Raw genomic sequence first — 27540 nt, 5'->3', positions numbered from 1 at the left:
TGCTGGGTCCTCACATGGCAGAGAAAGAGAGAGAGAGAGATTGAGCAGAGTTTCTGATGTCTCTTCTTATAAGACCACTAATCCCATCATGAGGCCCCCACCTTCGTGACCTCATTTAAATCTACTTAACTTCCCAAAGGCAACAATCTCCAAATAACATCACATTGGGGTTTAGGGTGTTAACGTATGAATTTGGGAGGGGGACACAATTCAGCTCACTGAAAGTTTTATTAGATTATAACCCAGGGTATAAAATAATTATCCATGAGTCCATACTGATATAAATTTTTAAAAACCAAATAAATAAAAAACAGGAGGCAATAGACAAATCTCTTGAAAAATGACAAATAATTTATGTGGAGACTCCACCTTAAGGAAATGAAGCATAACTCCTTACTCCTTAAGTTTGGGGTGCATGTAGTGACCTTCTTTCAAAAAGTACCCTATAGAAAGAAAAAAAAAAGAGTAACTTTACAGTAGAGAGACCTGATAAACACTATCTCCAGCCAGCTGATCAAGATTAACATCAACAGTGCTAAGTCATATTGATAGTATGTACCCATGAAAAGAGAATGGAGCTTCCCTGGTGGTGCAGTGGTTGAGAGTCCGCCTGCTGATGCAGGGGACACGGGTTCGTGCCCCGGTCCACGAAGATCCCGCATGCCGCGGAGCGGCTGGGCCCGTGAGCCATGGCCGTCCTGAGCCTGCGCGTCCGGAGCCTGTGCTCCGCAGCGGGAGAGGCCACAACAGTGAGAGGCCCGCGTACCGCAAAAAAAAAAAAAAAGAAAAAGAAAAGAGAATGGCAGTTTACACCTGTGATCTTTCTCCCCAAACATATTCCAGTCTAATTATTAGAAAAATATCAGACAAATCCCAATTGAGGAAATTCTATGAAATTCTTAACCAATAATTCTCAAAACTTCCAAGGTCATTAAAAACAAGAAAAATCTGAGAAATTGCCAAAATCAAGAGGAGTCTAACGAGAAATAAAAGATTACCTGGTCAACAAGTATCTGTAATATTAAGATGATAGGGTTTTTATTCTTAGAAGAAAAGGTATATGATAAATTGAAAATGAAAATATTTGAAGCAAGAAAACAAATCACTTCTATCAAGTATATCCATCCATTGTGCCACCAATTAATCTTATTATCAAACATAGAATGCTAAAATTACAGGCTATTTCTTCTCCTATGTTACATATACAGTTGACCCTTGAACAATGCAGGGTTTAGGGGTACTGAGGTAGGAGATAGATGGGCCCTTGGGCCAGACAACTGGTGTCTGTCAAGTGGAGTAAAACTGAAGCTTTGTTCTCACCCAGACACTCCAAGGACAAAGCCAGTGGCAGAAGCTGAGCTCTGCTGAAGTAAAGAGATAAGATGACCACTCCTGAGGTCAAGGAACACTTCCTGTCTGCACATGCAAAGGAAGGCTCCTTGGGTGTCAAAAAGGGAGGGGGTGCCACCCCATAATAAGTGTGGACATACACCCATAGGCCTCTGTGGTGGGATCCATCTCAACAAAAAGTTGCACGTGCATCTTGGGGCGGGTGGAAAAAGAAACAAGATAATTAGCCAAAGGTAAACAAAGACCCAGAAGGACTGTCCTATATACAGGATTTAAATCACCTCTTTACTGTGCTCCTCCTCATTAGAGAGGACTCCCACACCCCTTCTCTCTGGGTGTGTATTTCTGCCTAGCTTCTGACTTAAGTAAAATAAACTGTTTCTTTGCGTGCTCTCGCATACCTTGTGCTGTGTCTCTAATAATAAACTTTGTACCTGTTTTTACAGTTTTTGCCTCCTTGAAACATTCTTGCTTTCAATGGGGGTAAGAGCCAGGAGAATTTTGCCTCTAGCCACTAGTCCCTGGTGAACTAGCAGCTAGGATTCCTGGTTTTCATTCAGGCTACCCAGGTTCAATTCCTGGGCAGAGAACTAAGGTGTCTCTTCAGGACTGCTCAATGCTGTCTCTCTGAGATCAGTACGACCCTCCATGTTGTTGAAAATCCATATTTAATTTATAGCTGGTCCTCAGTACCCGCAGTTCCGCACACTCAGGTTCAACCAACCATGTTGTGTAGTACTGGAGTAAAAACTCCAGTAGTGAAGTGAAAAAAACTAGTGAAAAACTCATGTCTCTGAAAAATCTCTCATAGTTCAAACTTGTGTTGTTCAAGAATCAACTGTATACAACATGTCATAAAAGATTTTTAATTTTTCCTTTGAAGTTTATATACTACCTCCTCTTTTTTAAAGACTTATTTTTTTAGAGCACTTTTAGGTTTACAACAACATTGAGAGGAAGTTATGGAGATTTTCAATATACTTCTTTCCCCCACATCCCCTTTCTTTTTTATTCTCGTTAACAGTAGGCTTAAATCGGCTCACACCTGGATTATCACAAAAGCCTTACTCCATTAAAAGTGTTTTCATTTGTTCATTCATTGAAAAATTATTTACTGAGCACCTACTATATACCTCTCTTTCAGAGAGTTTTGTTTTGAAAGAACAGAGAAAAGTGGGTCAGTAGCTGGAAGAGAAAGGGAAAAACATGAGTTTTTGTTTTTTAAGATGGGAAAAAAATGTCAGTATGCTAGTCAATTGGTAGGAATGAGTCACTGGAGGCAGAGAAATTAATGATGCAGAATTGAGAGGGCTTGTCTGGAGAAAATGGTCTCCACTAGGACTGCAGGAGTGCAGGCCATTTAGGGGCATGGGGCAGGCAGCTGGGAGGACATGGAAGCAAAGCCTGTGGAAGTTCTCTTCTGAAGTAGGGAGCAGAGTCTCTAGTGTAAAGGTGAAGTTCAAACTCCTCCCTCTTGCCATTAATCCAAACCTTACTCGGTCAAACACTCTCTCCACAGAAGCCTCTGCACACACTGATTTCTCATTTCACTAATCTCCTGATGCCCCTTCAACTACCCATGTCCTCCGCCAGGCTTGCTCTGCTATTCCCCATCTATGTGGCAGCAGAGGGGGGTTGTGATAAACACTGGATTCCATCAAAACACAGATTATTTGCCATTCATTCATTAGTACTGTGAATAAAAAATGTTGCCTGCCATATCAGCAAACAAAGGATGCTAAGGCCATTAAGCCACTACCACTGACCCCTAGGGTGAGTCCTGAGGGGACCCAGACTGGGAAAGAACAGGACACTGGCCCCAGGTAGCTAAGGTGTATATTAAAGGAATGATTTCAGTAAGTTCAGACTCTTGTTCTTCTCATACCTAGACAAGCACTAAATTCCTTAACTTGAGATGTCTGGTTTCCTTTTATTAACAGCAATCTTTGATGTTCCGAATATTTTGCAAAAACCCCTATATATCCTGGGTCCTCCCTTACCTCTTGGGAGCAGTCGCTCAGACCTATCTGAGAGGCTGTCTTCCAGGCTGAAGTCCTCAGTTTTGTGCCCCAAGCAAAACATACTTCTCAACTTTTAGGTTGTGTATTTTTTTCAGTCAACAGTACAAAACTTGAAAATATATATCACTAGGTAGGTGATAGCATTAACTAAGGAAACAATTTTACTCATATGACAAGAGCATACACATCTTTTGTTAGCTGTATATGAACAGATATGAGAAGAGGCCTTGTTAATTGGGGAAGTGCCATATGCGTGACTACTTTGCCAGTGGCCAACAATTTGGTCAGAAACGACCTAGACAAAAAGCATTCAAGTTAAGACTGACCTAGTTCAAACTCTGACACAGATATATATAAAGGCATAGGAACTTCTAGCTAACTATTTTTAATTTAGTGGTCAAGAAAAAAATCTGGTGAAAATGAAAATTTCTTTAGAAAATGAGAAATTGATCACCAATGAATATTCCCAGTCATTGGATTTTCCATATATTGATAATTATTTTGCTGTTAAAAATTCTTTTGCTTTCTTATTTCAAGTTAATTTTTAGCCGATTATATATGCCCTGTGTTATATGAATTAGGGAGAAGCTGGAATTTGAATGTCTTTAAGAAAAAAAGGACTGGTTGAATAAATTATGATTTATCTAGACAATAAAATGTAATTCAGATATTAAAACTGAAGGTACAGGAAAGCATTCGTTAACATCAGTGTGTGTGTGTGTGTGTGTGTGTTTGTGTGTGTGTGTATGGTTTTCATAAGAAAGGATTTGACATTGGGATGCCAAATTGTCTTCTGTGAGTTTGTTCCCCACCTCAGGATTAGTAGGATTATGAGTGTTCTTAATGGAATTTTTTCTTTATTTTCAGCAAAGAGAATCGTAAAAATTAATAAACAGAAACCTAATATAAATAGAGTCAGGAGACCAAAGTGGGGGTTCTCACACCCTCTGATGACAGCAGAGCCCAACAGGAAGAAGAAAGACTCCTTTCCTGGCCAGGATTCAGCCAATGACAAGCCCTGGACTCTTTGTTTCCTGCAGTCTCCTGACTTCCTTTTCCTCCCTATTGTTGCAGTAAAAATAGAGGTGAGGTTTTTTTCCCTCTCCTGAGAACAAGGAAAATAAAGGGAACAGTGAACAGGCTAGAGAAGGAACAAGCCTGAAAGTGTTAATCACTCATAGTTTTAACTGTTACTAATCTGTAGTGTCTGTAAATAGATTTGTACTTCACAAAGCTAACCTATCACTCCCTGACTCTATGTAAATTACATCCTGCTCCTGGTGTTTACATTCTCTGCACTCCCTTGTAATGAATCACCCCTGTAGCTTCTCAGAAAGAAAGTCGCAGGCCCGATAAACCAGAGATAAATGGACCCAATTACTGGGCTGCCTGACGCCAGCTATGACTGTTTTGAAATAATGCAAGAAGAAGAAAAATGCAAGACCTTCACTACTTTGATCCTTATCATATACCCCAGACTGTGAACCCCACCTATAAAATCCTCTCCAATTCCCCAGGGAAGTGGGCACAGTTCTTGAGGCACTAGCCTGATGTGTTTTCCCCTTTGCCTGGCAAAGGAATAAAGCCATCTCTCTTATCCTCTAAAATCTCTGTCTCCATATTTCTGTTCAGCATTGGTGCACAGAAGCTGAGAGGTCGGCAACACCATGAAGTGTTCTCCTTCCCTCTTCGTGTAGAGACCTGCATGTGGCTTGCTATGTCTGCAGACTTCGAACAGCAATTCTCTGCTGATCCCAAATAAACCCATCTTTGCTGGCAAAAAAAACTAAGTCTTTTTGTTTCAGGTAAACATTTTGGTGGCCCATATAGGGATCAGAGAAGACACCTGACAGCTGTGAGGCTGGTGAGCAAACAGCTGTGGTACCCTCAATTGAGCCCACTGTCACTCACTGCCTTTCTCACCAACCTTGGAGGTTGAAAGTACATCTTTCTCCTGAATCCAAGCTCAGGTCTTCTTTGCATTTGAAGCTCTCCAGGCTTTATTTAGGATCTCTTTAAAGGTTTCATCTTTCTGGTCAAGGCCCTGTTCTGTATGTGAGTACTTGTTTGGCACTTGGGTCTGATTTTGAGATTAGACTATTTCACTGAAACAGGCTGAGATGTTCAACCTATTCCTTTGGGAACAGGGGTTGTTTCTCTGAAACGGTGCTGGGTTTTTCAGCCTTCAGCCTATTCCTTTGGATGCCTGTGGAGACTGCCTAAAATAAAAGCCTCAGTCAGGCTCCTCCAGGACCATGCTGTCTCCTCCTTAGGACCAGGTGGGATTAGCTTGCAAGCTGTTTAAATTATACTACTTGTGCTGTAAACTGTTTAAGCTGTTTGAAAATTGTTCTTTACTCTACAGGAAAAACCTCTAAGAAATGGGATTCCAGTTATCTAAGTATTTTGAAGATGTCTCCCCCATAGGGACTCTGGCGAATTTTATGTTTAAAAAACATGGCCCTGGGCTTCCCTGGTGGCACAGTGGTTGAGAGTCCGCCTGCCGATGCAGGGGACACAGGTTCGTGCCCCGGTCCGGGAAGATCCCACATGCCACGGAGCGGCTAGGCCCGTGAGCCATGGCCGCTGAGCCTGCGCGTCCGGAGCCTGTGCTCCACAACGGGAGAGGCCACAACATTGAGAGGCCCGCGTAACGCAAAAAAAAAAACAAAAAACAAAAAACAAAAAACATGGCCCTTTCTCATGTGCATTTCTAACTAAATGGACTGACCTGACCAAAGGCAATTTAGAATATCAATGGCCATTATGGGGAATTTTTGAAATCCTCAAATCGAATTTCCTTAAATCCAGATTGGACTACAGTAGCTCAAAAATTTCCAGAACTAAGTGGAATGCTGATTTTAACTGGTATTTTGAGGCTTCCCAATGTTATCAAGAGTCTCAAATTGCCTCTTGGTAAAATAAGACTTTAAGATTAACTAAGGCAAACAAATGATAAAAAGATAAAATGGCTCCCAAAGTCTCAGGTTCCTCTCCCTCAGCTTCTTTGTCTCCCTCTGATAACATCTTGTCTCTCTGTTCTGTGCTGCACATGCCTCCCCTAGGCCATCAGTCCCCCAACACTGCTGTAGCAGAAACTAGATGAGACGCCCTCCAGGTTGTTAGCCCTTGTTCAGCCCTTATTCTTTCTGCTTTTTCCCCCTCTCTTTCTTGTTTAATTGCACTCTGAAAATGACTGCCTTCCAGTTAAAGTTGTACTGTGCACCTGGTGTTTACTTCTCCAAGACAACAGTCCCTAACACTCCTTTCCTTTGTGAGCATTCTTCATTCTAGAAAGAAGGTCATGGAACAATAACCTCAAGGACCACCAGAACCACCTGACGCCAGCTCTGATGATCTCAGTGTCTCCAAGAGGAAAGAAAAATGCAAGACTTCATCAGTCCTGATCCTTATCTACAGCCCTATTTTCCACCCTGAAACTATAAGACCCCTTCCTATTTCCCAGGAAGAGGGGCACAGTCTTGAGGGTGTTAGCCTGCTATGGCCTCCTTTGCCTGGCAAAGCACTCTTTTCTACTTCTCCAAACTCTGTCTCAGCGTCTCTATTTGGCACTGGTGAACAGAAGCCAGGTTTCGGCAACAATACTAATTCTCTCACCAAACTTCCCTTTTCTCTGAAACTCTCCCCTCTCATTTTTCCTCTGAAGTTAACAGAAATGGTCCCTTTAATATCAAGCCTTCTGAGAATCCAGAGGCTAAACTTTTAATTTCTTATATTCCCTTGACTGAAGCTGAGTGCCATAGTCAAGGATTTTCCCAAAGTAACTAACGATCTATACAGATTTGCTGAGGGATTTAATATAGTCATTCAGACTTATCAACCTGGTTTCTCTGACTTATATCACCTAGTTCATGTGCTTGTTGGTAAAGGCCAGGCCCAGTATTGGATGAAAATTGCTAATTGGGAAAGTCCTGAAAGGTCTCTAGAATTACAACTGGGAGCCTAGCCCCCTAACTTATTATATGATCATGCTCAGGCAATTGCTAGGTGACTTCAACAAGCAATTTCTAGGGCTTTTCCAAAGCTTGTTGATCAGAACAAAATTCAGGCTTGAACACAAAAATCTAATGAACCTGTTCATGACTATTACAATAAACTTCAGACTGTTTCTAAAGAAAATTCTGGTCTTCCTTCAGATGATGATTCTACCCTAGTAGCTTTTAAATCTATGTTTATTAATGGGCTGAACAGGGACTTTTCCCTTTTAGTAAAAAGGACCAGGATGGAATGCGAAACTATGTCCACTCCAGATTTAGTTAATGGCAAACCAGCTCTCTTGTACTCAAATGGGTCACCTCCAAGGAAGGTCGCCAAAATTCTTACTCTTCCACTCTAGCAACTGAAGGGTCCTAAACGAAACCAAAACCCTTCTAGTTTTTGCTACTATCACAAAGAGCCAGGACATTGGAAAAATGATTGTTACAAATCTACACTTTAGGTGCCTTCAGCCCTCTAACCAGTCTTTCCATCATCTTCCCAATTCTCAGTGATGGGGCTCTGAGGAACTACAGGGCCTCTTCCCAATCCTCCTCCTTAATTGACTTGGAGAAACATTTTTCCAGATTGGGGAAACATTTTTCCAGATTCTGGAAACATTTTTCCAGATTGGGGATGAATCTCTCAGGCTGACACTAGAGCCACACTCTTGGTGCTCAACCCCACTACTATGAAGCAGCCCCTGCCTTGGAGTACTAAAACACTTCAAATAGTGGGATCTCTAATTGAAGCAGGAAAGACAGGGCTGGGCCCAAGGACAGCCTCCTCATGTATAGGCATTAGGCATTCCTGCACATTTGTCTCCTGAAGCCACCATACAAGAGCTGTTTTCCCTTAAACCATCCCTTACTAGTCGAGCACCACACGTGGAAGGTCGTACAGGGTAATCAGCAACATGTGCATTTTGATTGCACGTGCTCCACGGTTTTCATGGTTAAAGTTTCTTGCTCAGATACTACAAAGTTGCTGTTCTAGATGCCATTCCTCCATGCCTCATTAAGTGCAAAATAAGGAGGTGGCTTTGCCTTCTGCCTAATGCCTAGCATGAGGAGGCTGTCCTTGGGCCTGGCCCTGTCTTTCCTAACCCATAATGAACCTCAAGAGGTTCCTGTCTCTGAACCTATTCCCTTTTGTTTAGGCCCTTTGAAAGATACACACCCTTTTCTCCTTAGTTCCTCCACTCCTACATATTTATTAGGCCTAGAATTCTTAGAGAAGTAACATGCTGGAATTTCTTTCTCTTAAAAGGGGGAAATAGTTCTATAAATTGACAGTAGTCATCAAAGTAATTCTCCAGGTGAATTAAATGACCCCTCTACATCTTTTATTTGTTCCATCTCTGATGGTACTAGAGCAGATTCTGGAAATAGTGATCATTTGTCTCTACTAAATCAGCTACCACCTTCCTTACAGGCAAAATCTCAAACTGATGTTGGCAAAATTCTCAGTGCACCTCCCATCAACATTCAAACAGATCCCTCGAACTAGGGCACCTACCAGGCACCGGTGGGGGACCACGGACACCTAAGGAGACGGGAGGAACCCCCAGTGACTGGGTAGGACGTGGCATGGGGGGAGTGAAGGGGGAGGAGAAGTGGAGGCAGGACGAGATTGGCACCCCTGAGGGGTGGCTGGGGGAGAGCAAGGGATCCCACGCCCAAACGGGGAAATTGGGGAACCATTTGAGGGCAGAGGATCAAAAGGGAGTGTGGTCAGATTTCCCCTGCCCACTTGGACCCCCAGGAACCTGTTGAGGTTCTGGGCTTGATCCTCTGTTCGCCGAGGCCCCCTCCATCCCTGCAGATCCTGAGGGAGTGGGAGGGCGGGAAGGGGGAGCAAAAGTAAAGGTCGGACCTCCAGGACCCGCAGTCCTGAGGGGTGGCTGGGGGAGGGTAGGAGTTCCTACACCCAGTGGGACCCACCCACAGTTAGGGATCCAGCTGTAATGGGGGAGACCCTGGGGGAGACAGTGGGGGAGGGGTGTGAAGGAACAGAATGGAATAGGGCCAGTGCTTTCCCTGTCCACTTAGGCACTGGGGCCTGTTGGACTACTGGGCCTAATCCTCTGCCCTTGGAGCCTCCCTTCTAGAGTGCAGAACCCAAGCGCCGCTCCTGCACCCCTATTCAGGGCCCTACCCCTACACTCGGAGACCCCCCTCCAACAAGCTGGGCCTAAACCCAATCCACATAGCCTCACTCAGGGCCCCACCTCCAAACTCCGGAACCCCCACATTCCACAGGCCCACCTATCGACTTGCTGCCTCTCCCCTTCTGCAGAAGTCTTAAGTAGAGGCCCTGCCCCATGCTTGAACATCGCCCCAGTCCACCCAAACCCACGTCCCTGCCTAAATTCTGCCCCCATAGTCAGGGCTTTTCTTTTCTTTTTTCCTCCTTTAGATTGGGGTTCTGTTTTGCCTTCTTGATTCATTGTTGTTGATTCTTTTATATTTTTATTTTTCCTAATAAATCTTTTTTCTAATTTTACTTTATTCTTTATATTTCATTAGTGATCTCTCCTTTTGGATTGCTCACACACACACACTTTTTTTTTCCTTTTTTCTGTTTGGTTTTATCTTAACATGTTGCATTTGTTTCAATTAGAGTTTTATTTTTCCTAATATATTTTTTATCTGTCTAATTTTATTTTGTTTTTTATTCTTTGATATTGTACTGCTCTTCTTTCTTTCTTCCTGTTTTTTTTCTTCACTGTGCCACAAGGCTTGTGGGATATTGGTGCCCAGGCCAGAGGTTGGGCCCAAGCTCCGGTGGTGGGAGCTCCAAGTCCAAACCACTGGAGAAAGATAGAACCTCAGACCTCAGGGAATATCAATCAGAGTGAGGCCTCCTGGAGGTCCTCATCTCAGCACCAAGACCCAGCTCTATCAAACTGTCTGCAAACTCCACTGCTGGATGCTTCAGGCCAAACAACCAGTAAGACAGGAATACAGCACCACCCATCCAAAAAAAAAAAAAAAAAGAAATGAAAAATAAATTTGTTACAGATGAAGAAGTAAGGTAAAACCCTTCAAGACTAAATAAATGAAGACAAAAGAGGCAATCTACCTGAAAAAGAACTCAGAGTAATGATGGTAAAGATTATCCAAAATCTCGGAAACAGAATGGAGAAAATAGAGGAAACATTTAACAAGAATCTAGAAAAACTAAAGAGCAAACAAACAGTGATGAACAACACAATTACTGAAATTAAAAATACTCTAGAAGGAATCAATAACAGAATAACTGAGGCAGAAGAATGGATAAGTGAGCTGGAAGATAAAATGGGGGAAATAACTTCCAGGGAGCAGAATAAAGAAAAAAGAATGAAAAGAATTGAGGACAGTCTCAGAGACTTCTGGGACAACATTAAATGCACCAACATTTGAATTGTAGGGGTCCAGGAAGAAGAAAAGAAAAAGAAAGGATCTGAGAAAATATTTGAAGAGATTATAGTCAAAAACTTCCTTAACATGGGAAAGGAAATGGTCAGTCAGGTCCAGGAAGTATAGAGAGTACCATACAGCTATCAAAAATTAAATACAAAGAAAAAATATTAAAAGCAGCAAGGGAAAAGCTACAAATAACATACAAGGGAATCCCCATAAGGTTAACAGCTGACCTTTCAGCAGAAACTCTGCAAGCCAGAAGGGAGTGGCAGGATATATTTAAAGTGATGAAGGGGAAAAACCTACAACGAAGATTACTCTACCCAGCAAGGATCTCATTCAGATTTGATGGAGGAATTAAAACCTTTATAGATAAGCAAAAGTTAAGAGAATTAAGCACCACCAGACCAGCTTTACAACAAATGCTAAAGGACTTTCTCTAGGCAGGAAACACAAGAGAAGGAAGACCTACAATAACAAACCCAAAGCAATTAAGGAAATGGTAATAGGAACATACTGATAACTACCTTAAATGTAAATAGATTAAATGCTCCAATCAAAACACACAGGCTTGCTGAATGGGTACAAAAACAAGACCCGTACATATGCTGTCTACAAGAGACGCACTTCAGACCTAGGGACACATACAGACTGAAAGTGAGGGGATGGAAAAAGATATTCCATGCAAATGGAAATCAAAAGAAAGCTGGAGTAGCAATTCTCATATCAGACAAAATAGACTTTAAAATAAAGACTCTTATAAGAGACAAAGAAGGACACCACATAATGATCAAGGGATCAATCCAAGAAGAAGATATAACAATTGCAAATATTTATGCACCCAACATAAGAGCACCTCAATATATAAGGCAAATGCTAACAGCCATAAGAGGGGAAACTGACAGTAACACAATCATAGCAGGGGACTTAAACACCCCACTTTCACCAATGGACAGATCAACCAAAAGGAAAATAAATAAGGAAACACAAGCTTTAAATGACACACTAAACAAGATGGACTTAATTGATATTTATAGGACATTCCATCTAAAAACAACAGAATAAACTTTCTTGTCAAGTGCTCATGGAAGATTCTCCAGGACAGATCATATCTTGGGTCACAAGTCAGGTCTTGGAAAATTTAAGAAAATTGAAATCACATTAATTATCTTTTCTGACCACAATCCTATGAGACTAGATATCAATTATAGGAAAAAGACTGTAAAACATACAAACACATGGAGGCTAAACAATACACTACTATATAATCATGAAATCACTGAAGAAATCAAAGAGGAAATAAAAAAATACCCAGAAACAAATGACAATGAAAATACGATGACCCAAAACCTTTGGGATGCAGGAAAAGCAGTTCTAAGAGGGAAGTTTATAGCAATATGACCTTACCTTAAGAGGGAAGTTTATGGCAATACGATCTTACCTCAAGAAACAAGAAAAATCTCAAATAAACAACCTAACCTTACACCTAAAGGAATTAGAGAAAGAAGAATCAAACAAACCCCAAAGTTAGCAGAAGGAAAGAAATAAAGATCAGATCAGAAATAAATGAAACAAACAATAGCAAAGATCAACTAAACTAAAAGATGGTTCTTTGAGAAGATAAATAAAACTGATAAACCATTAGGCAGACTCATCAAGAAAAAAGGGAGAAGACTCAAATCAACAGAAGTAGAAATGAAAAAGGAGAAGTAACAACTGACACTGCAGAAATACAAAGGATCATGAGAGATTACTAAGGCAACTATACGCCAATAAAATGGACAACCTGGAAGAAATGAACAAATTCTCAGAAAAGCACAACCTTCTGAGACTGAACCAGGAAGAAATGGAAAATATAAGCAGACCAATCACAAGCACTGAAATTGAAACTGTGATTAAAAATCTTCCAACAAACAAAAGCCCAGGACCAGATGGCTTCACACATGAATTCTATCATTTAGAGAAGAGCTAATACCTATCCTTCTCAAACTCTTCCAAACTATAGAAGAGGGAGGAAAACTCCCAAACTTATTCTACGAGGCCACCATCACCCTGATACCAAAACTAGACAAAGATGTCACAAAGAAAGAAAACTACAGGCCAATATCACTGATGAACATAGATGCAAAAATCCTCAACAAAATACTATCAAACAGAATCCAAGAGCACATTAAAAGGATCATACATCATGATCAAGTGGGGTTTACCCCAGGCATGCAATGATTCTTCAATATATGCAAATCAATCAATGTGATACACCGTATTAATAAATTGAAGGATAAAAACCATATGATAAACTCAATAGATGCAGAAAAAGCTTTGACGAAATTCAACAGCCATTTATGATAAAAATTCTCCAGAAAGTAGGCATTGAGGGAATCTACCTCAACATAATAAAGCCCATACATGAGAAACCGAAAGCCAACATCGTTCTAAATGATGAAAAACTGAAACCATTTCCTCTAAGATCAGGAAAAAGACAAGGTTGTCCACTCTCACCACTTATTCAACATAGTTTTGGAAGTTTTGGCCACAGCAATCAGAGAAGAAAAAGAAATAAAAGGAGTCCAAATCAGAAAAGAAGAAGTAAAATTGTCCTTGTTTGCAGATGACATGATACTATACATAGTGAATCCTAAAGATGCTACCAGAAAACTACTAGAGCTAATTAATGAATTTGGTAAAGTAGCAGGATACAAAATTAATGTACAGAAATCTCTTGCATTCCTATACACTAATGATGAAAAATTTGAAGGAGAAATTAAGGAAACACTCCCATTTACCACTGCAACAAAAAGAATAAAATACATAGGAATAAACCTACCTAGGGAGACAAAAGACCTGTATGCAGAAAACTATAAGACACTGATGAAAGAAATTAAAGATGATACAAAAAGATGGCGAGATATACTATGTTCTTGGATTAGAAGAATCAACATTGTGAAAATGACTATACTCCTGAAAGCAATCTACAGATTCAATGAAATCCCTATCAAACTACCAATGGAATTTTACACAGGACTAGAACAAAAAATTTCACAATTTGTATGGAAACACAAAAGACCCTGAATAGCCAAAACATTCTTGAGAAAGAAAAACAGAGCTGGAGGAATCAGGCTCCCTGACTTCAGACTATACTACAAAGCTACAGTAATCAAGACAGTATGGTAGTGGCACAAAAATAGAAATATAGATCAATGGAACAGGATAGAAAGCCCAGAGATAAAGCCCGGCACATACTGTCACCCTATCTTTGATAAGGGAGGCAAGAGTATACAATGGAGAAAAGACATCCTCTTCAGTAAGTGGTGCTGGGAAAACTGGACAGCTACATGTAAAAGAATGAAACTAGAACACTTCCTAACACCATACACAAAAATAAACTCAAAATGGATTAAAGACCTAAATGTAAGGACAGACACTATAAAACTCTTAGAGGAAAACATAGGCAAAACAGTGTATGACATAAATCACAGCAAGATCCTTTTTGACCCACCTCCTAAAGAAATGGAAATAAAACCAAAAATAAACAAATGGGACCTAATGAAGCTTAAAAGCTTTTGCACAGCAAAGGAAACAATAAACAAGACAAAAAGACAACCCTCAGAATGGGAGAAAATATTTGCAAATGTAACAACTGACAAAGGATTAGTCTCCAAAATTTACAAGCTGCTCATGCAGCTCAATATCAAAAAAAAAAAAAACCCAATCCAAAAATGGGCAGAAGACCTAAATAGACAGTTCTCCGAAAAGATATACAGATTGCCAACAAACAAATGAAGAGATCCTCAACATCACTCATCATTAGAGAAATGCAAATCAAAACTACAATGAGGTATCACCTACACCAGTCAGAATGGCCATCATCAAAAAACCTACAAACAATAAATGCTGGAGAGGTTGTGGAGAAAAGGGAACCCTCTTGCACTGTTGGTTGTAACGTTATTTGGTACAGCCACTATGGAGAACAGTATGTAGGTTCCTTAAAAAACTGAAAATAGATCAACCATATGACCCAGCAATCCTACTACTGGGCATATACACTGAGAAAACCATAATTCAAAAGGAGTCATGTACCACAATGTTCATTCAGCACTATTTACAATAGCCAGGACATGGAAGCAACCTAAGTGTGTCCATCAATAGATGAATGGATAAAGAAGATGTGGCATATATATACAATGGAATATTACTCAGCCATAAAAAGAAATGAAATTGAGTTACTTGTAGTGAGGTGGATGGACCTAGAGTCTGTCATACATAGTGAAGTAAGTCAGAAAGGGAAAAACAAATACCGTATGCTAACACGTATATACGGAATCTAAAAAAAAAATGGTTCTGTTAAACTTAGGTGCAGGACAGGAATAAAGATGCAGACATAGAGAATGGAATTGAGGACACGGGGAGTGGGAAGGGTAAGCTTGGACGAAATGAGAGAGTGGCATGGACATATATACACGACCAAATGTAAAATAGCTAGCTAGTGGGAAGCAGCTGCATGGCACAGGGAGATCAGCTCGGTGCTTTGCGACCACCTAGATGGGTGGGATAAGGAGGGTGGGAGGGAGATGCAAGAGGGAGGGGATATGCGGATATATGTATGCATATAGCAGATTCAGTTATACAGCAGAAACTAATACAACACTGTAAGGCAATTATACTCCAATAAAGATGTTTAAAAAACAACAACAACAGGGGCTTCCCTGGTGGCGCAGTGGTTGAGAGTCCGCCTGCCGATGCAGGGGACGCGGGTTCGTGCCCCGGTCCGGGAAGATTCCACATGCCGCTAAGCGGCTGGGCCCGTGAGCCATGGCCGCAGAGCCTGCGCGTCCGGAGCCTGTGCTCCGCAGCGGGAGGGGCCGCAACAGTGAGAGGCCCGCGTACCGCAAACAAAACAAAACAAAAACCAGATCCCTCAAAACTTCTTCCAATAATTAATAAATATCCTATAAGTAAAGAAGCACTTCAAGGCATAAAACCCGTAATAGAAAATTACAAGGCTCAAAGCCTCATTATCCGTTCGTTGTCCCTATAACATAGCTATTTTACTGGTAAGAAAACTTAAGGGCTGAGGGTGGAGGTTTGTCCAGGACCTCTGAAATAGGGTGGGACCTGGGACCTGGGACCTGGGACCCTTTGCTGCAGTACTTACTTACACCTGGGCAAAGGTCTCCTAGTCTCCTTGAGCAACAAAATACAAAGAAACTCTAAGGGACTAAAAATAACTGCTTACATGTGTAGTTGGTACAAATTATGAACAACAAGATACAAAAAGACCAAAAACCCAACTGCCACTTCTGAGGTGTCAGGATCAAAAGCAGGTCCTCTGCATGATCCCTGCACACAGCACCACCAAGTGGGGGGGGCAGACCACCGAAGCCACCCCTCCAGTCCGACCCATGTATCTCCCGCTAGGCTCACCCCATTTAAGGGACCAGCTCGCCCCTTCCCCCCACCCCCAGGCTTAGGGAGCGAGCAAGGGACGCTGTTACTTGTTTTTGCTCCCTCCTGCTGCAGCATGAGTCCCAATAAAGCTTATCTGAACTTCTCATCTGGCCTTTTATCAATTTCTATGGATTAAGGAGGCCAAGAACCCTGGTCAGTAACACCTCTGAGCAATACACAACATTGTTATCTCTGGGTACCCTGTTGTTCCTAATCCTGGTACATTACTAACATCCATTCCAACTGGAAGTCAGTTCTTTACTGAAATTGATTTATGCAGTACATTCTTTAGTATTCTAGATGATGAAGCTGGCCAATACCCTTTTTTTTTTTTTAAAGCCAGCCACTTTTATTATCATTCTTGTATTTTATAGGACAAAAAAAAAAAAAAAAGAGGAATGTAGGTTTGTCCTGGTTGCTCTATTTACAACCAGGGCAGGCTCTCTGCGACATCAGGCACAGCAGCTTGTCCGAGGCCCCTTTGCAGATGCAGCCCTGGGCACACTTGGCGCAGCCCGGAGGGCAGCAGGAGCAGCAGCTCTTCTTGCAGGAGGTGCATTTGCACTCTTTGCATTTGCAGGAGCCGGCACACGTGCAGGATCCACCCGCGGTGCAGGAGCAGTTGGGATCCATGGCGAGAGGAAGCGGAGGCTGGGATCTGGAGACTGTGGCACGAAGTATGGCAAGGACATCGAGGGGGCGTGGCCAATACCCTTTTGCCTTCACTTAGGAAGAAAATAATTCACCTGGGCAGTAGTACCTCAGGATTTTGCTGAATCCTTTTTATTTCTCACAAATCCTGAAGGCTGATCTGAGTGATATAAAATTCCCTAGAGTTTCTACTTTGTTGCAGTATGTAGATGACTTGCTTCTTTGCTTTCCTTCTCAAGCCTCCTCACAGGAAGACAGCATTCACTTGTTACAGCTTTTAGCCTTAAGGGGACTTAAGGTCACCAAAAAAAATTGCAGTTTGCCAAACCCAGGTTCCACTTTTAGGGCAGCTTAGAACAGGAGCTACACCCAGATCCAGATAGACTTCATGCTGTCCTAAGTTTCCCCAAACCCAAAACTAAGCACCAACTTCGAGGTTTTCTCAGGCTAGTTGGTGATTGCCAAAACTGGATTCCAAATTTCTCCCTTACGGCCAAACCTCTCAACAATAACAACCCGAACTCAATTTTATGGGAAGAACTGGATGACATAGCTTTCAAGGCCTTAAAAGAGAGTTTGATGAACCCACCTACTCTTGGGCATCCCAATTATCAGATTCCCCTTTTCCTTTTGTATATGAAAAGGAAGGTAATGCCCTTGTGGTACTGACCCAAAAACACGGGGACCACCATCAACCCATCGTATATTATAGTCAGCAACTGGACCCTGTGGCACAGGGATACCCGCCTTGCTTTAGAGCCATTATAGCTACTGCTCTTTTGGTGAAGGCTACTGAGAAAATTATAGTATACCCTTTAACCATTTTTGTACCTCATGCAGCAGAATCCCTTCGGAATTCTCATTATGCCCAACACTTCTCATCAAGCCACCTCACCTCTTATGAAGTATTTTTGTTACCTGTCCCTCACATAATTCTTTTACATTGTAATAACCTTAACCTGGCTACTTTTCATCCCTCCATCACTGATTAATTCCCTTATGACTGTTTAACGCTGATGGACCACCTCCTGACTCCTTGAAATGACCTACAGAAAATCCTTGGGTAAAGGTGACTTTTCATGGTTCACTGGTTGTTCTTATTTAAAAGGTGACAATGGCAAATACTCTGCTGAGGATGCTATTACAACTTATTTTAATGTTGTTGAGTCAGCATCTTTACCTATGGCTACTTCAACCCAACAGGATGAATTGTACTCTTACATGGGCTTGTACTTCAGCCTAGGACCAAACTGCCAATATTTATACTGATATGCTTTCAGAGTAGCTCATGATTTTGAAATAATGTGGAAGAAATGTGTCTTCCTTACTTCCAGAGGAAATGAAATTTAAACTGGCCCCTATGTTCAGGAATTATTAAATGTAATACTGCTACCTGCCACATTCTAAACTTGACTCTCTGGAAGCCAGGGGAAATCACCTTGCTGACATTTCTGCAAGGAATGCTGCCCTTAAAGGGACCAACAGTAGCCAAACCTCTGTCACGGTCCAAAGGGATATTTTCCCAAATGATAGTTTAGAAAAACTGGCTAGAGAAGCCCAACAACTGGCCTCAGGAAAGGAAAAACAACAATTGGAAATTGTTGGAAATTCAACAATTTTTGTTTTGATAAAAGAGAAACCTCTGGTTTGAACCAAGTAACAACCCAGTCCCACCTAAGACTCTAAAATTCTCACTCCTCACCACTGTGCATGCATTCAACCACTGGCCTACTGACAAAATGACAGCCTTCATGAATCAATACTGGTGGGGAAACATAAATGAGGCTACAAAAGGTGCCTGCCTCACTTGTCCCACCTAAAATACAACCCAGAGAAACTGTTCATACTGCTCCCGGACATTTTAAATTGCCTAATGGACCATTCAAGTTCTGGCAAATGGATTTCATACAACTTCCTCTGTTTCATGGATGTAAATATGTTTTAGTGTTGGTCTGTATGTTTTCACACTGAACTGAAGCCTTCCCTTGCAGACAGGCTACCGCCTCCTCTGTGGCTAAAGTCCTTTTGTAAAAGATTATCCCTATCTGGGGAACTTCTTTCAAACTTCATAGGGATCACGAAACCCATTTTACTGGCCAGGTGCTTCAGCACATCTGTATTCTTTGGCTTGTCTTATAGCACTTTCACTGTGATTACCATCCTCAATCTTCTGGTTTAGTTGAATGCAATAATGGCATTATAGGACTCAACTGGCAAAATTTTTAGAGGCCCTCCAAACACCTTGGCCAACAGCATTCATGTTGGTCGTTCTAAATCTCAGATCCACCCTTTCGGAACTCAAACTCTCACCCTTTGAGGTAGTTACAGGACACCCAATGCACTAGGCTCCTGCTTCTTTTGACCCACAACTGATAAAAGGAGAGGTGCTCCAACATTGCAAAGCCCTAATTGCTTCTATTAAAAATAACAAAAAGCAAAATAAAACCATGTTGGGCTTCCCTGGTGGTGCAGTGGTTGAGGATCTGCCTGCCGATGCAGGGGACATGGGTTCATGCCCCGGTCTGGGAAGATCCCACATGCTGCAGAGTGGCTGGCCCCGTGAGCCATGGCCACTGAGCCTGCACGTCCAGATCCTGTGCTCCACAACGGGAAAGGCCACAACAGTGAGAGGCCCCCACAAACCCCCCCACCAAAACAACCATGTTTTGGGTAGAGCAATCTTTTCTCAGTGTACTCTCAAGAGACAAAGACTTTAAGCATCACACATTGCAACCTGGAGATTTTGTCTATTGAAATAGACACCTCCAGAATAAATGCTCTTCACTCTTGCTGAAAAGGCCCCATGAAGTACTGTTAACCAACCCTTGTGCCACAAAACTCCAAGGAAGACTCTCTTTGGATTCTCATGACACACCCAAAGAAAGCACCAAACCCTGACTGAACCTGCACATCACCTGGTGACCTGAAAGTAAAGATTTCCCAGAATAGGAGCAGATGACATCTGACGACACAGCTTTTGCAAGATAGCTGGACCAGGTCTGTTGGAAGTTTGTCACCAAATGTTTGATGATGACATAACACCATCATGTGATCTCCAGTGTCCTTGGTCTTGATAACGTATGGGCTTTAGACAAAAAGTGCCTGAGAGTTCTCCCTCCCACCCTTGCTTGTTACTTGAGTGTGACATCAGTAGGTTTCCAATCTGTGTACTTTCCTTCTGATGTGAGAAACCACACCCTGGAAAGGTCTTTCCTGACTTGGAGGGACAAAAAAGCTGCTGAAACTAGAAAACCTGACTCCTGATCAGTGATACTTTCAGAGAAAGGTCTTGAACAAAAGGGAAAAATATGAAAATTGATATATAGAAACCTCAATTAAATAGAGTTGAGAGACCAGAGTGGTGGCTCTGGTGCCCTGCAATGATAACTGAGCCCAACAAGAAGAAAGACTCTTCTTTCCCAGCAAGGACTCAGTCCATGAAAAGCTATGGACTCTGTTTACTACAGCCCTCCTGAATTCCTCTTCCTCTCTGTAAAAGTGTTCTCCTTCCCCCAGTGTGCTGGGACTTGCATGTAGCTCACCATGGTTGTAGACCCCGAAGCTGCAATTCTCTGCTGATCCAGAATAAACTCATCTTGGTTGGAGAAATATCTGGCGATCTAGTTATTTCAGGTCAACAGAATACACTGCTTTTGTAATAAAGAAACAATAGAAAGCCTGCCGGATTTGACAATATTTTTAGATAATTCTGTTTTAAATAGGAGATTATATATATTATATACATATAATTGGTAATCTAACTTTTCAATTAACAGTATATTGTAGATAGGCTCCTAGGTCAATAAACACATTACTATACTATCACTTACAAATATTTACCTAAACAACCCAACCAGCGTCACATTTCAACTGTACAATAACCACAATAACTGAAAATGAATTAAATAAAATACCAAATACACAGGGAATAAAAGGAAAATATTTTAAATAGGTTAAAATGTTTATATGTCCAAAAACAATGTAAAAATTCCTGAAAATTAGCAATAAATTTTAAAAATCAGTGATGAAAAATAATTATTCATAGTAATTTCTTTATTTTGATTATATTATCGCCACAACCAATTTACTTTTGATCAATTCTTTCCAAATTGCCTGAAGCCCAACTGTGTATGGAACTCTAGGATTTGTAGTGAGGGTGATCATGGGGAAGGAGAATGGGAAGAGAAGAAAGATTGGAAAATATTTTGGGGTCATTTAGAATTTTAATTTGCTCCATCAGTCCTGAAGTAAAAATATATATTTGAGTCAAAAATGCTACACTGAAATTACACTTTAAAAAAGAAATTGGGATTCCTCCTTATCAGATTAATTCATGCAACTTTCCTAAGACATGGAAGGTTTGGAATGAGAAGATTCTTTTGTGGAATATCTATAAGTTTGATTTAAATTGTTAGAACTATGAATAAATAGGAAATAAATTTAGAAAAAAAGACTTAAAGAATTTTTCACTATGTGAAAAATTATTAAATGGTAAGTAGTGACCAGCTGCTTTGCATGGCCACTAAAATCCAAAACAAATGTCAAGTCATAAGAGAAGGACTTCATTTGACATAGGAACACTTTTGGTTTTTTGTCTTTCTTGGTAAAGAAATTTTTATAGGCACAAAATGAAAAGAATTTATAAATCACTTTTCTAAAAGATGTTTTCCCCTTAACCTGTCATGAAGATGGCGAAAAATAAACCAAATAAGCATTTATTAGGTCTTGGCTTCAAGAAAGGAAAACAAATTAAATGGCCTTTTTCAGGTTCCTCTAATCCTAATGCTTCATGGATGCTATTATGAGGCCTATAATGGAAACCAATTAAATATAAATACGGTGAGGAGTGTGGGCAATTAAACAAATGGTTCATGGGAGGTGTGATGATCAAGGTGGCAGGTTAGGAGCATGCTGGGCTCACCTCCACTCATGAACACATCCAAACGACAACTCTTGCTGAAATCAACCTGGGGAAGAGCAGAACAGCTCTTCTGCAACCAAGGCTGTAAAGAAAGATTCACACGGAGTCCGGTAGGAAGGGAGAAGCGATGTGGTCGGGACCTTCACCCTTAGCAGTGACACAGGAGAGGAGGGGACATCACAGGCTCAGGGATCCTCTCTGGGGAGCGAGAGATTCCAGCCCCACATTGGACAGTCCAGCCCTGGGATACAACACTGGAAGACAAACCCCTTAGCTGGTTTGAAACCCAGTGGGCCTTACCAAAGGGCTGTTAGAAACTGGGCCTCTGCTCTTGAAGAGCACACAGACTTGCTTGCTCCCAGTCAAAGTGTGGAGGCAGCACATTGAAAGCTGCCAGGGGCTCTGACCAGCTAGCCAGGACTGCTGCATCACACCCCCTGCCCACCCCTCACCTGGCTCCTGCTCTAGCCCCTCTTGCTCCAGCACTGCTCTCCACTAAGGCAGAGGGTGCCACTAACTACGAGAGTGTGCACACTTGGAGGGAACAGAGCTGGATTGGATCCAAGCCCTGCCTCTGACCAGGGTGTAGGCAGCCATTGCCAGCACATGTGTCCCTGTGCACTCTTGGGAGGAAGCAAACTCAGCTCAGTAGTGTGATATCAACCCCTCCAGCCACAACCCAGCCTCTAGCCAAGCAAGCACATCAGGGATAAAGTGAAATCAGAAAAGAAGTACAGTCTCAAGCCCTCAGGCCCTGAATCTATATCCCAAACCAAGGCTGAGACTGCCATCACACCTGGAAGAAACCCAACTTCCTCAGGGCTTCTGTTCCAGCCCCTGTGGCTCTGACCGCACCCTTGACAGGGTGGTGATGGCCACTGAGCAGAGGAGAAGCCCCAGCTTGCACCTGGCTCTGGCTCTAGCCCCTCCAACTCTGCCCCTACCTCCCACCAAGGTGGTAGCTGCTAGCGCACACTGGGAGAAGACATGGCCTATGCTAATGTCAGACCCAGCTCTCCCACCAAAGCCACTGGGTACACACAGACGTCATAGGGACAGTCCCACACAAGGACACACTTTCAAGATCAGAGTAGGTAACTGTTTCACCTAATTTTACAGAGATAGAGGAAGTCAAACAAAATGAGAAGACAGAGAAGAATACATTTCAAAAGAAATAACAAGAAAAAACCCTGAAAAGAAAATCTTAATGAAACAGAGGTAAATAATTTACCTGATAAAGAGTTCAAAGCAATAGTAATGAAAATGCTAACTGAACTTGGGGAAAAAAAGAATACAAGAACACAGTGAGAATTTTAATAAAGAACTAGAAAATATTAAAAAAAAGAACTGAAGAATACAATAACTGGTATGAAAAGTACAGTAGAGGGAATTAACAGCAGATGAGGTGATACAGAAGATATATTAGTGATCTGGGAGATAGAATAATGGAAATTACCCAATCAGAACACCAAAAAAAAAAAAAAACAATTTTAAAAAAATGAGGCTAGTTTAAGGAACCTCTAGGTCAACATCATGCATACTAACATTCATATAATATGGGTCCCAGAAGGAGAAGAGAGAGAGAAAGGGGTACAAAATGTATTTGATGAAATCATGGCTCAAAAATTTCCTGACACCAAAGAAGGAAACAGATATTCAGGTATAGGAAGCACAGAGGGTCCCAAGCAAGATGAACACAATGAGACTCCCACCAAGACCTATCATAATTAAAATGGCAAAAGTTAAAGAGAGGATTCTAAAAGCAGCAAGAGAAAAACAAAGAGTCAAAACAGTTACAGGGAGCTCCCATAAGGCTTTCAGCTGATCTTTCTGCAGAAACATTGCAGGCCAGAAGGGAGTGGTATGATATATTCAAAGTACTGAAAGGGAAAAAAAAAACTACCACTTAGGATACTCTACCCAGCAAGGCTGTCATTCACAATTGAAGAAGATAAAGGGCTTATCAGACAAATAAAAACTAAAGGAGTTCATCATTACCAAACCAACCTTTCAAGAAGTGTTAAAGGGTCTTCTTTCAGTGAAAAAGAAAAGGCTACTACAAGAAGGAAGAAATTATAGGAAGGGGAAAATCCTTCTGGTAAAGGCTGTGGGTCAACCATTAAATAAGATTAATAGGTTAAAAGATTAAAACACAAAAATTGTAAAATCAACTATAATTACAATAAATATTTAGGGATAGCCACGATGATTTAAAATATGACACCTGGGGCTTCCCTGGTAGCACGGTGGTTGAGAGTCTGCCTGCTGATGCAGGGGACATGGGTTCATGCCCTGGTCCAGGAAGATCCCACATGCTGTGGAGTGGCTGGGCCCGTGAGCCATGGCCGCTGAGCCTGTACATCTGGAGCCTGTGCTCCGCAATGGGAGAGGCCACAACAGTGAGAGGCCCGCGTACTGCAAACAAAACAAAACATGACACCAAAAACACAAAGCTTGGGAAAGGGAGTAAAAAATGTAGAGCTTTTAGAGAATGTATTTGAATTTAAATGACTATCAATTTAAAACAAGTAGATACAGGTCAACATATATGACCTGCATAGTAACCACAAATCAAACCTATAATAGATATACAAACACTAGAGAGGAATACAAACTTAACACTAATGAGGGTCATCAAAGCATAAGGTAAGAGACTAAAAGAAAATGAAAAGAACAGAGAAGAACTACAAAAAAACCCCCAGAAAACAAATAACAAAATGGCAATAAGTACATACCTATCAATAATCACTTGGACTAAATGCCCCAAACCAGATACATAGAGTGGCTGATTGGATAGAAAAAAAAAAGACCCATCTATATGCTGCCTACAAGAGACTCACTTCATAGCTAAAGACACACACAGACTGAAAGTGAGGGGATGGAAAAAGATATTCCATGTGAAACAAAAGGAAAACTGTGGTAGCAATACTCATATCTGACAATATAGGCTTCAAAACAAAGTCTATAATAAAAAACAAAGAAGCACATTATATAATGATAAAGGATCGATACAAAAAGAGATAGAACATTCGTAAACATATACACATCTAGTACGGAGCACCTAAATAACTAAAGCAAGTATTAATGGATATAAAGGGATAAACTGACAGTAATACAATAATATGAAGGGACTTTAACACCCCACTTACATCAATGGACAGATTTTCTGAACAGAAAATCAATAAAGAAACACTGGCCTTAAATAACACATTAGATCAGTTGGATTTAATAGACATTACAGGACATTGCATCCAAAAAAGGCAAAATACACATTCTTTTCAAGTGCACATAAAACTTTCTCCAGGATAGGTCATATTCTAGGCTACAAAACAAGTCTCAAGAAATTTAAGAGGATACAAATTATATCAAGCATCTTTTCCAACCACAATGGCATGAAACTAGAAATCAATTACAGGAAAAAAAGGGGGAAAACAAACATGGGGAGACTAAACAACATGCTATGAAAAAAACTAATGGGTCAATGAAGAATTCAAAGACAAAATCAGAAAATACCTTGAAACAAATGAAAATAAAAGCACAACTTTCAAAATCTATGGGAAAAAGCAAAAGAAGTTCTCAGAGGGAAGTTTATAATGATACAGGCCTACCTCAAGAAACAAGAAAAATCTCTCAAATAAACATCTTAACCTTAGAAAAAGAAGAACAAACTAAGCCCAAAGTCAGCAGAGGAAGGAGATTATAAAAAGATCAGAGTGGGAATAAATAAAATTGAGAAAAACAAAAAAAAAATAGAATAAATCTATGAAACCAAGGGCTAGCTTTTTTTTAAAAAGGAAAACAAAATTGGTAAGCCTTTAGCAATGCTTATTAAGAACAAAACTGCAAGGACCCAAATAAGCAGAATAAGAAATGAAAGAGGAGAAATAACCAATACCATAGTGATACAAAAAAATCATAAGAGAATACTACAAAGGGTTATATGCCAACAATTTGGACAATCTAGAAGAAATGGACAAATTTCTAGAAAAATACACATGCCAAGACTGAATCAGGAAGAAACAGACAATCTGAACAAGACCAATCACTAGTAGTGAAACTAAATTTGGAACAACAACAAAATGTCCAGCAAACGGAAGTCCAAGACCAAACAGCTCAGGGAAATTCTACCAAGCATATAAAGAAGAGTTAATACCTATCCTTCTCAAAGTATCCCAAAAAACTTAAGAGAAGGAAATACTCCCAAATTCATTCTACAAGGCTACGATTATCCTGATACCAAAACAAGACAGACACTACAGAAAAAAGAAAATTACAACCCAAATATCTCTGATTAATAAAGGTGCAATAATCCTCAACAAAATATTAGCAAACCAAATTCAACAATATATAAAAGGGATAGTTCACTGTGAGCCAGTGGGATTTATAGCAGGGATGCTATGATGGTTCAATATCCACAAATCAATCAATGTGATACACCACAATAACAAAAAGAAGGGTAAAAATCACATGCTCATCTCAATAGATGCAGAAAAGCATTGGACAAAATTCAACACCCATTCATGATAAAAACTCAAAAAAGTTGATATAGAGGGAACATACCACAACAAAATAAAAGCCATTTGTTACAAACCCACAGCTAACATCATGCACAATGGTGAAAAACTAAAACAAGATAAGTATGCCCACTCCCACCATTTCTATTTCAAGACAAATATGCCCACTCTCACCATTTCTATTTAACATAATATTGGATATCCTAGCTATAGCAATTAGACAAGAAAAAGAAATAAAAGGAATCCAAATTGGAAGGGAAGAAGTAAAACTGTCACTATTTTCAGATGACATGTATAGAAAACCCTGAAGTCTCCACCAGAAAACTATAAGAGCTAATAAATGAATTCACTGAAGTTGCAAGATACAAGATTAATATACAGAAATCTGTTGCTTTTCTAAATACTAATAATGAACTATCATAAAGAGAAAGCAAGCAAATAATGTCACTTAAAATTGCATCAAAAAGAATAAAACACCTACAAAAAAACTTAACCAAGGAGGTGAAAGACCCATACTCTGAAAACTATAAGACATTGATTAAGGAATTGAATAAATAAATGGAAAGATATCACATGTTCATGGATTGGAAGGATTAAAAAATTTTAAATGTTCATTCTACTCAAGGCAGTCTACAGATTTAATGCAATAACTATCAAAATACCAATGACATTTTTCACAGAACTAGAACAAATAATGCTAAAATTTGTATGGAACCACAAAAGACCCCAAAGAGCCAAAGCAATCTTGAAAAAAAAAGAACAAAGCTGGAGGTATCACACTTGCTGACCTCAGACTATACTACAAAGCTACAGTAATCAAAACACTATGGGGCTTCCCTGATGGCACAGTGGTTGAGAGTCCATCTGCTGATGCAGAGGACATGGGTTCGTGCCCCAGTCTGGGAGGATCTCACATGCTGCGGAGCGGCTGGGCCCGTGAGCCATGGCCGCTGAGCCTGCACGTCCAGAGCCTGTGCTCCACAACGGGAGAGGCCACAACAGTGAGAGGCCCGTGTACTGCAAAAACAAAACAAAAAAAACCACTGTGATACTGGCACAAAACAGATACATAGACCAATGGAACAGAATAGAGAGCCCAGAAATGAAACAACGCACATATGGCCAATTAACCTATGAAAAAGGAGACAAGAATATACAATGGGGAAAAGACAGGCTCTTCAACAAGTGGTGTTGGGAAAACAGTTACATGTGAAAGAATAAAATTAGAACATTTTCTC

At 40.8% G+C, this 27540-nt stretch overlaps 2 protein-coding genes across 6 annotated transcripts in view; both read right to left on the bottom strand.

Moving 5' to 3' along the window:
* NEK10 (NIMA related kinase 10) overlaps positions 1–27540 on the bottom strand; it is a 282983-nt gene that overhangs the window by 143641 nt on the left and 111802 nt on the right. The gene's annotated exons all lie outside the window — the stretch shown is intronic.
* LOC136128942 (metallothionein-like) lies at positions 16637–16849 on the bottom strand. The gene has a single exon (XM_065884993.1). It carries the CDS (start codon positions 16847–16849, stop codon positions 16637–16639), a length of 213 nt encoding a protein of 70 aa, XP_065741065.1.

The sequence above is a fragment of the Phocoena phocoena genome, chromosome 10 (assembly GCF_963924675.1).
Source record: "Phocoena phocoena chromosome 10, mPhoPho1.1, whole genome shotgun sequence".
Taxonomy (NCBI): domain Eukaryota; kingdom Metazoa; phylum Chordata; class Mammalia; order Artiodactyla; family Phocoenidae; genus Phocoena; species Phocoena phocoena.
Note: the sequence above shows the minus strand (reverse complement) of the source record. Positions and strands in the feature narration are given on the sequence as shown.

Excerpts from the sequence above, each read along its gene's own strand:
- LOC136128942 (XM_065884993.1), bottom strand. The coding sequence starts at position 16,849 with ATGGATCCCAACTGCTCCTGCACCGCGGGTGGATCCTGCACGTGTGCC.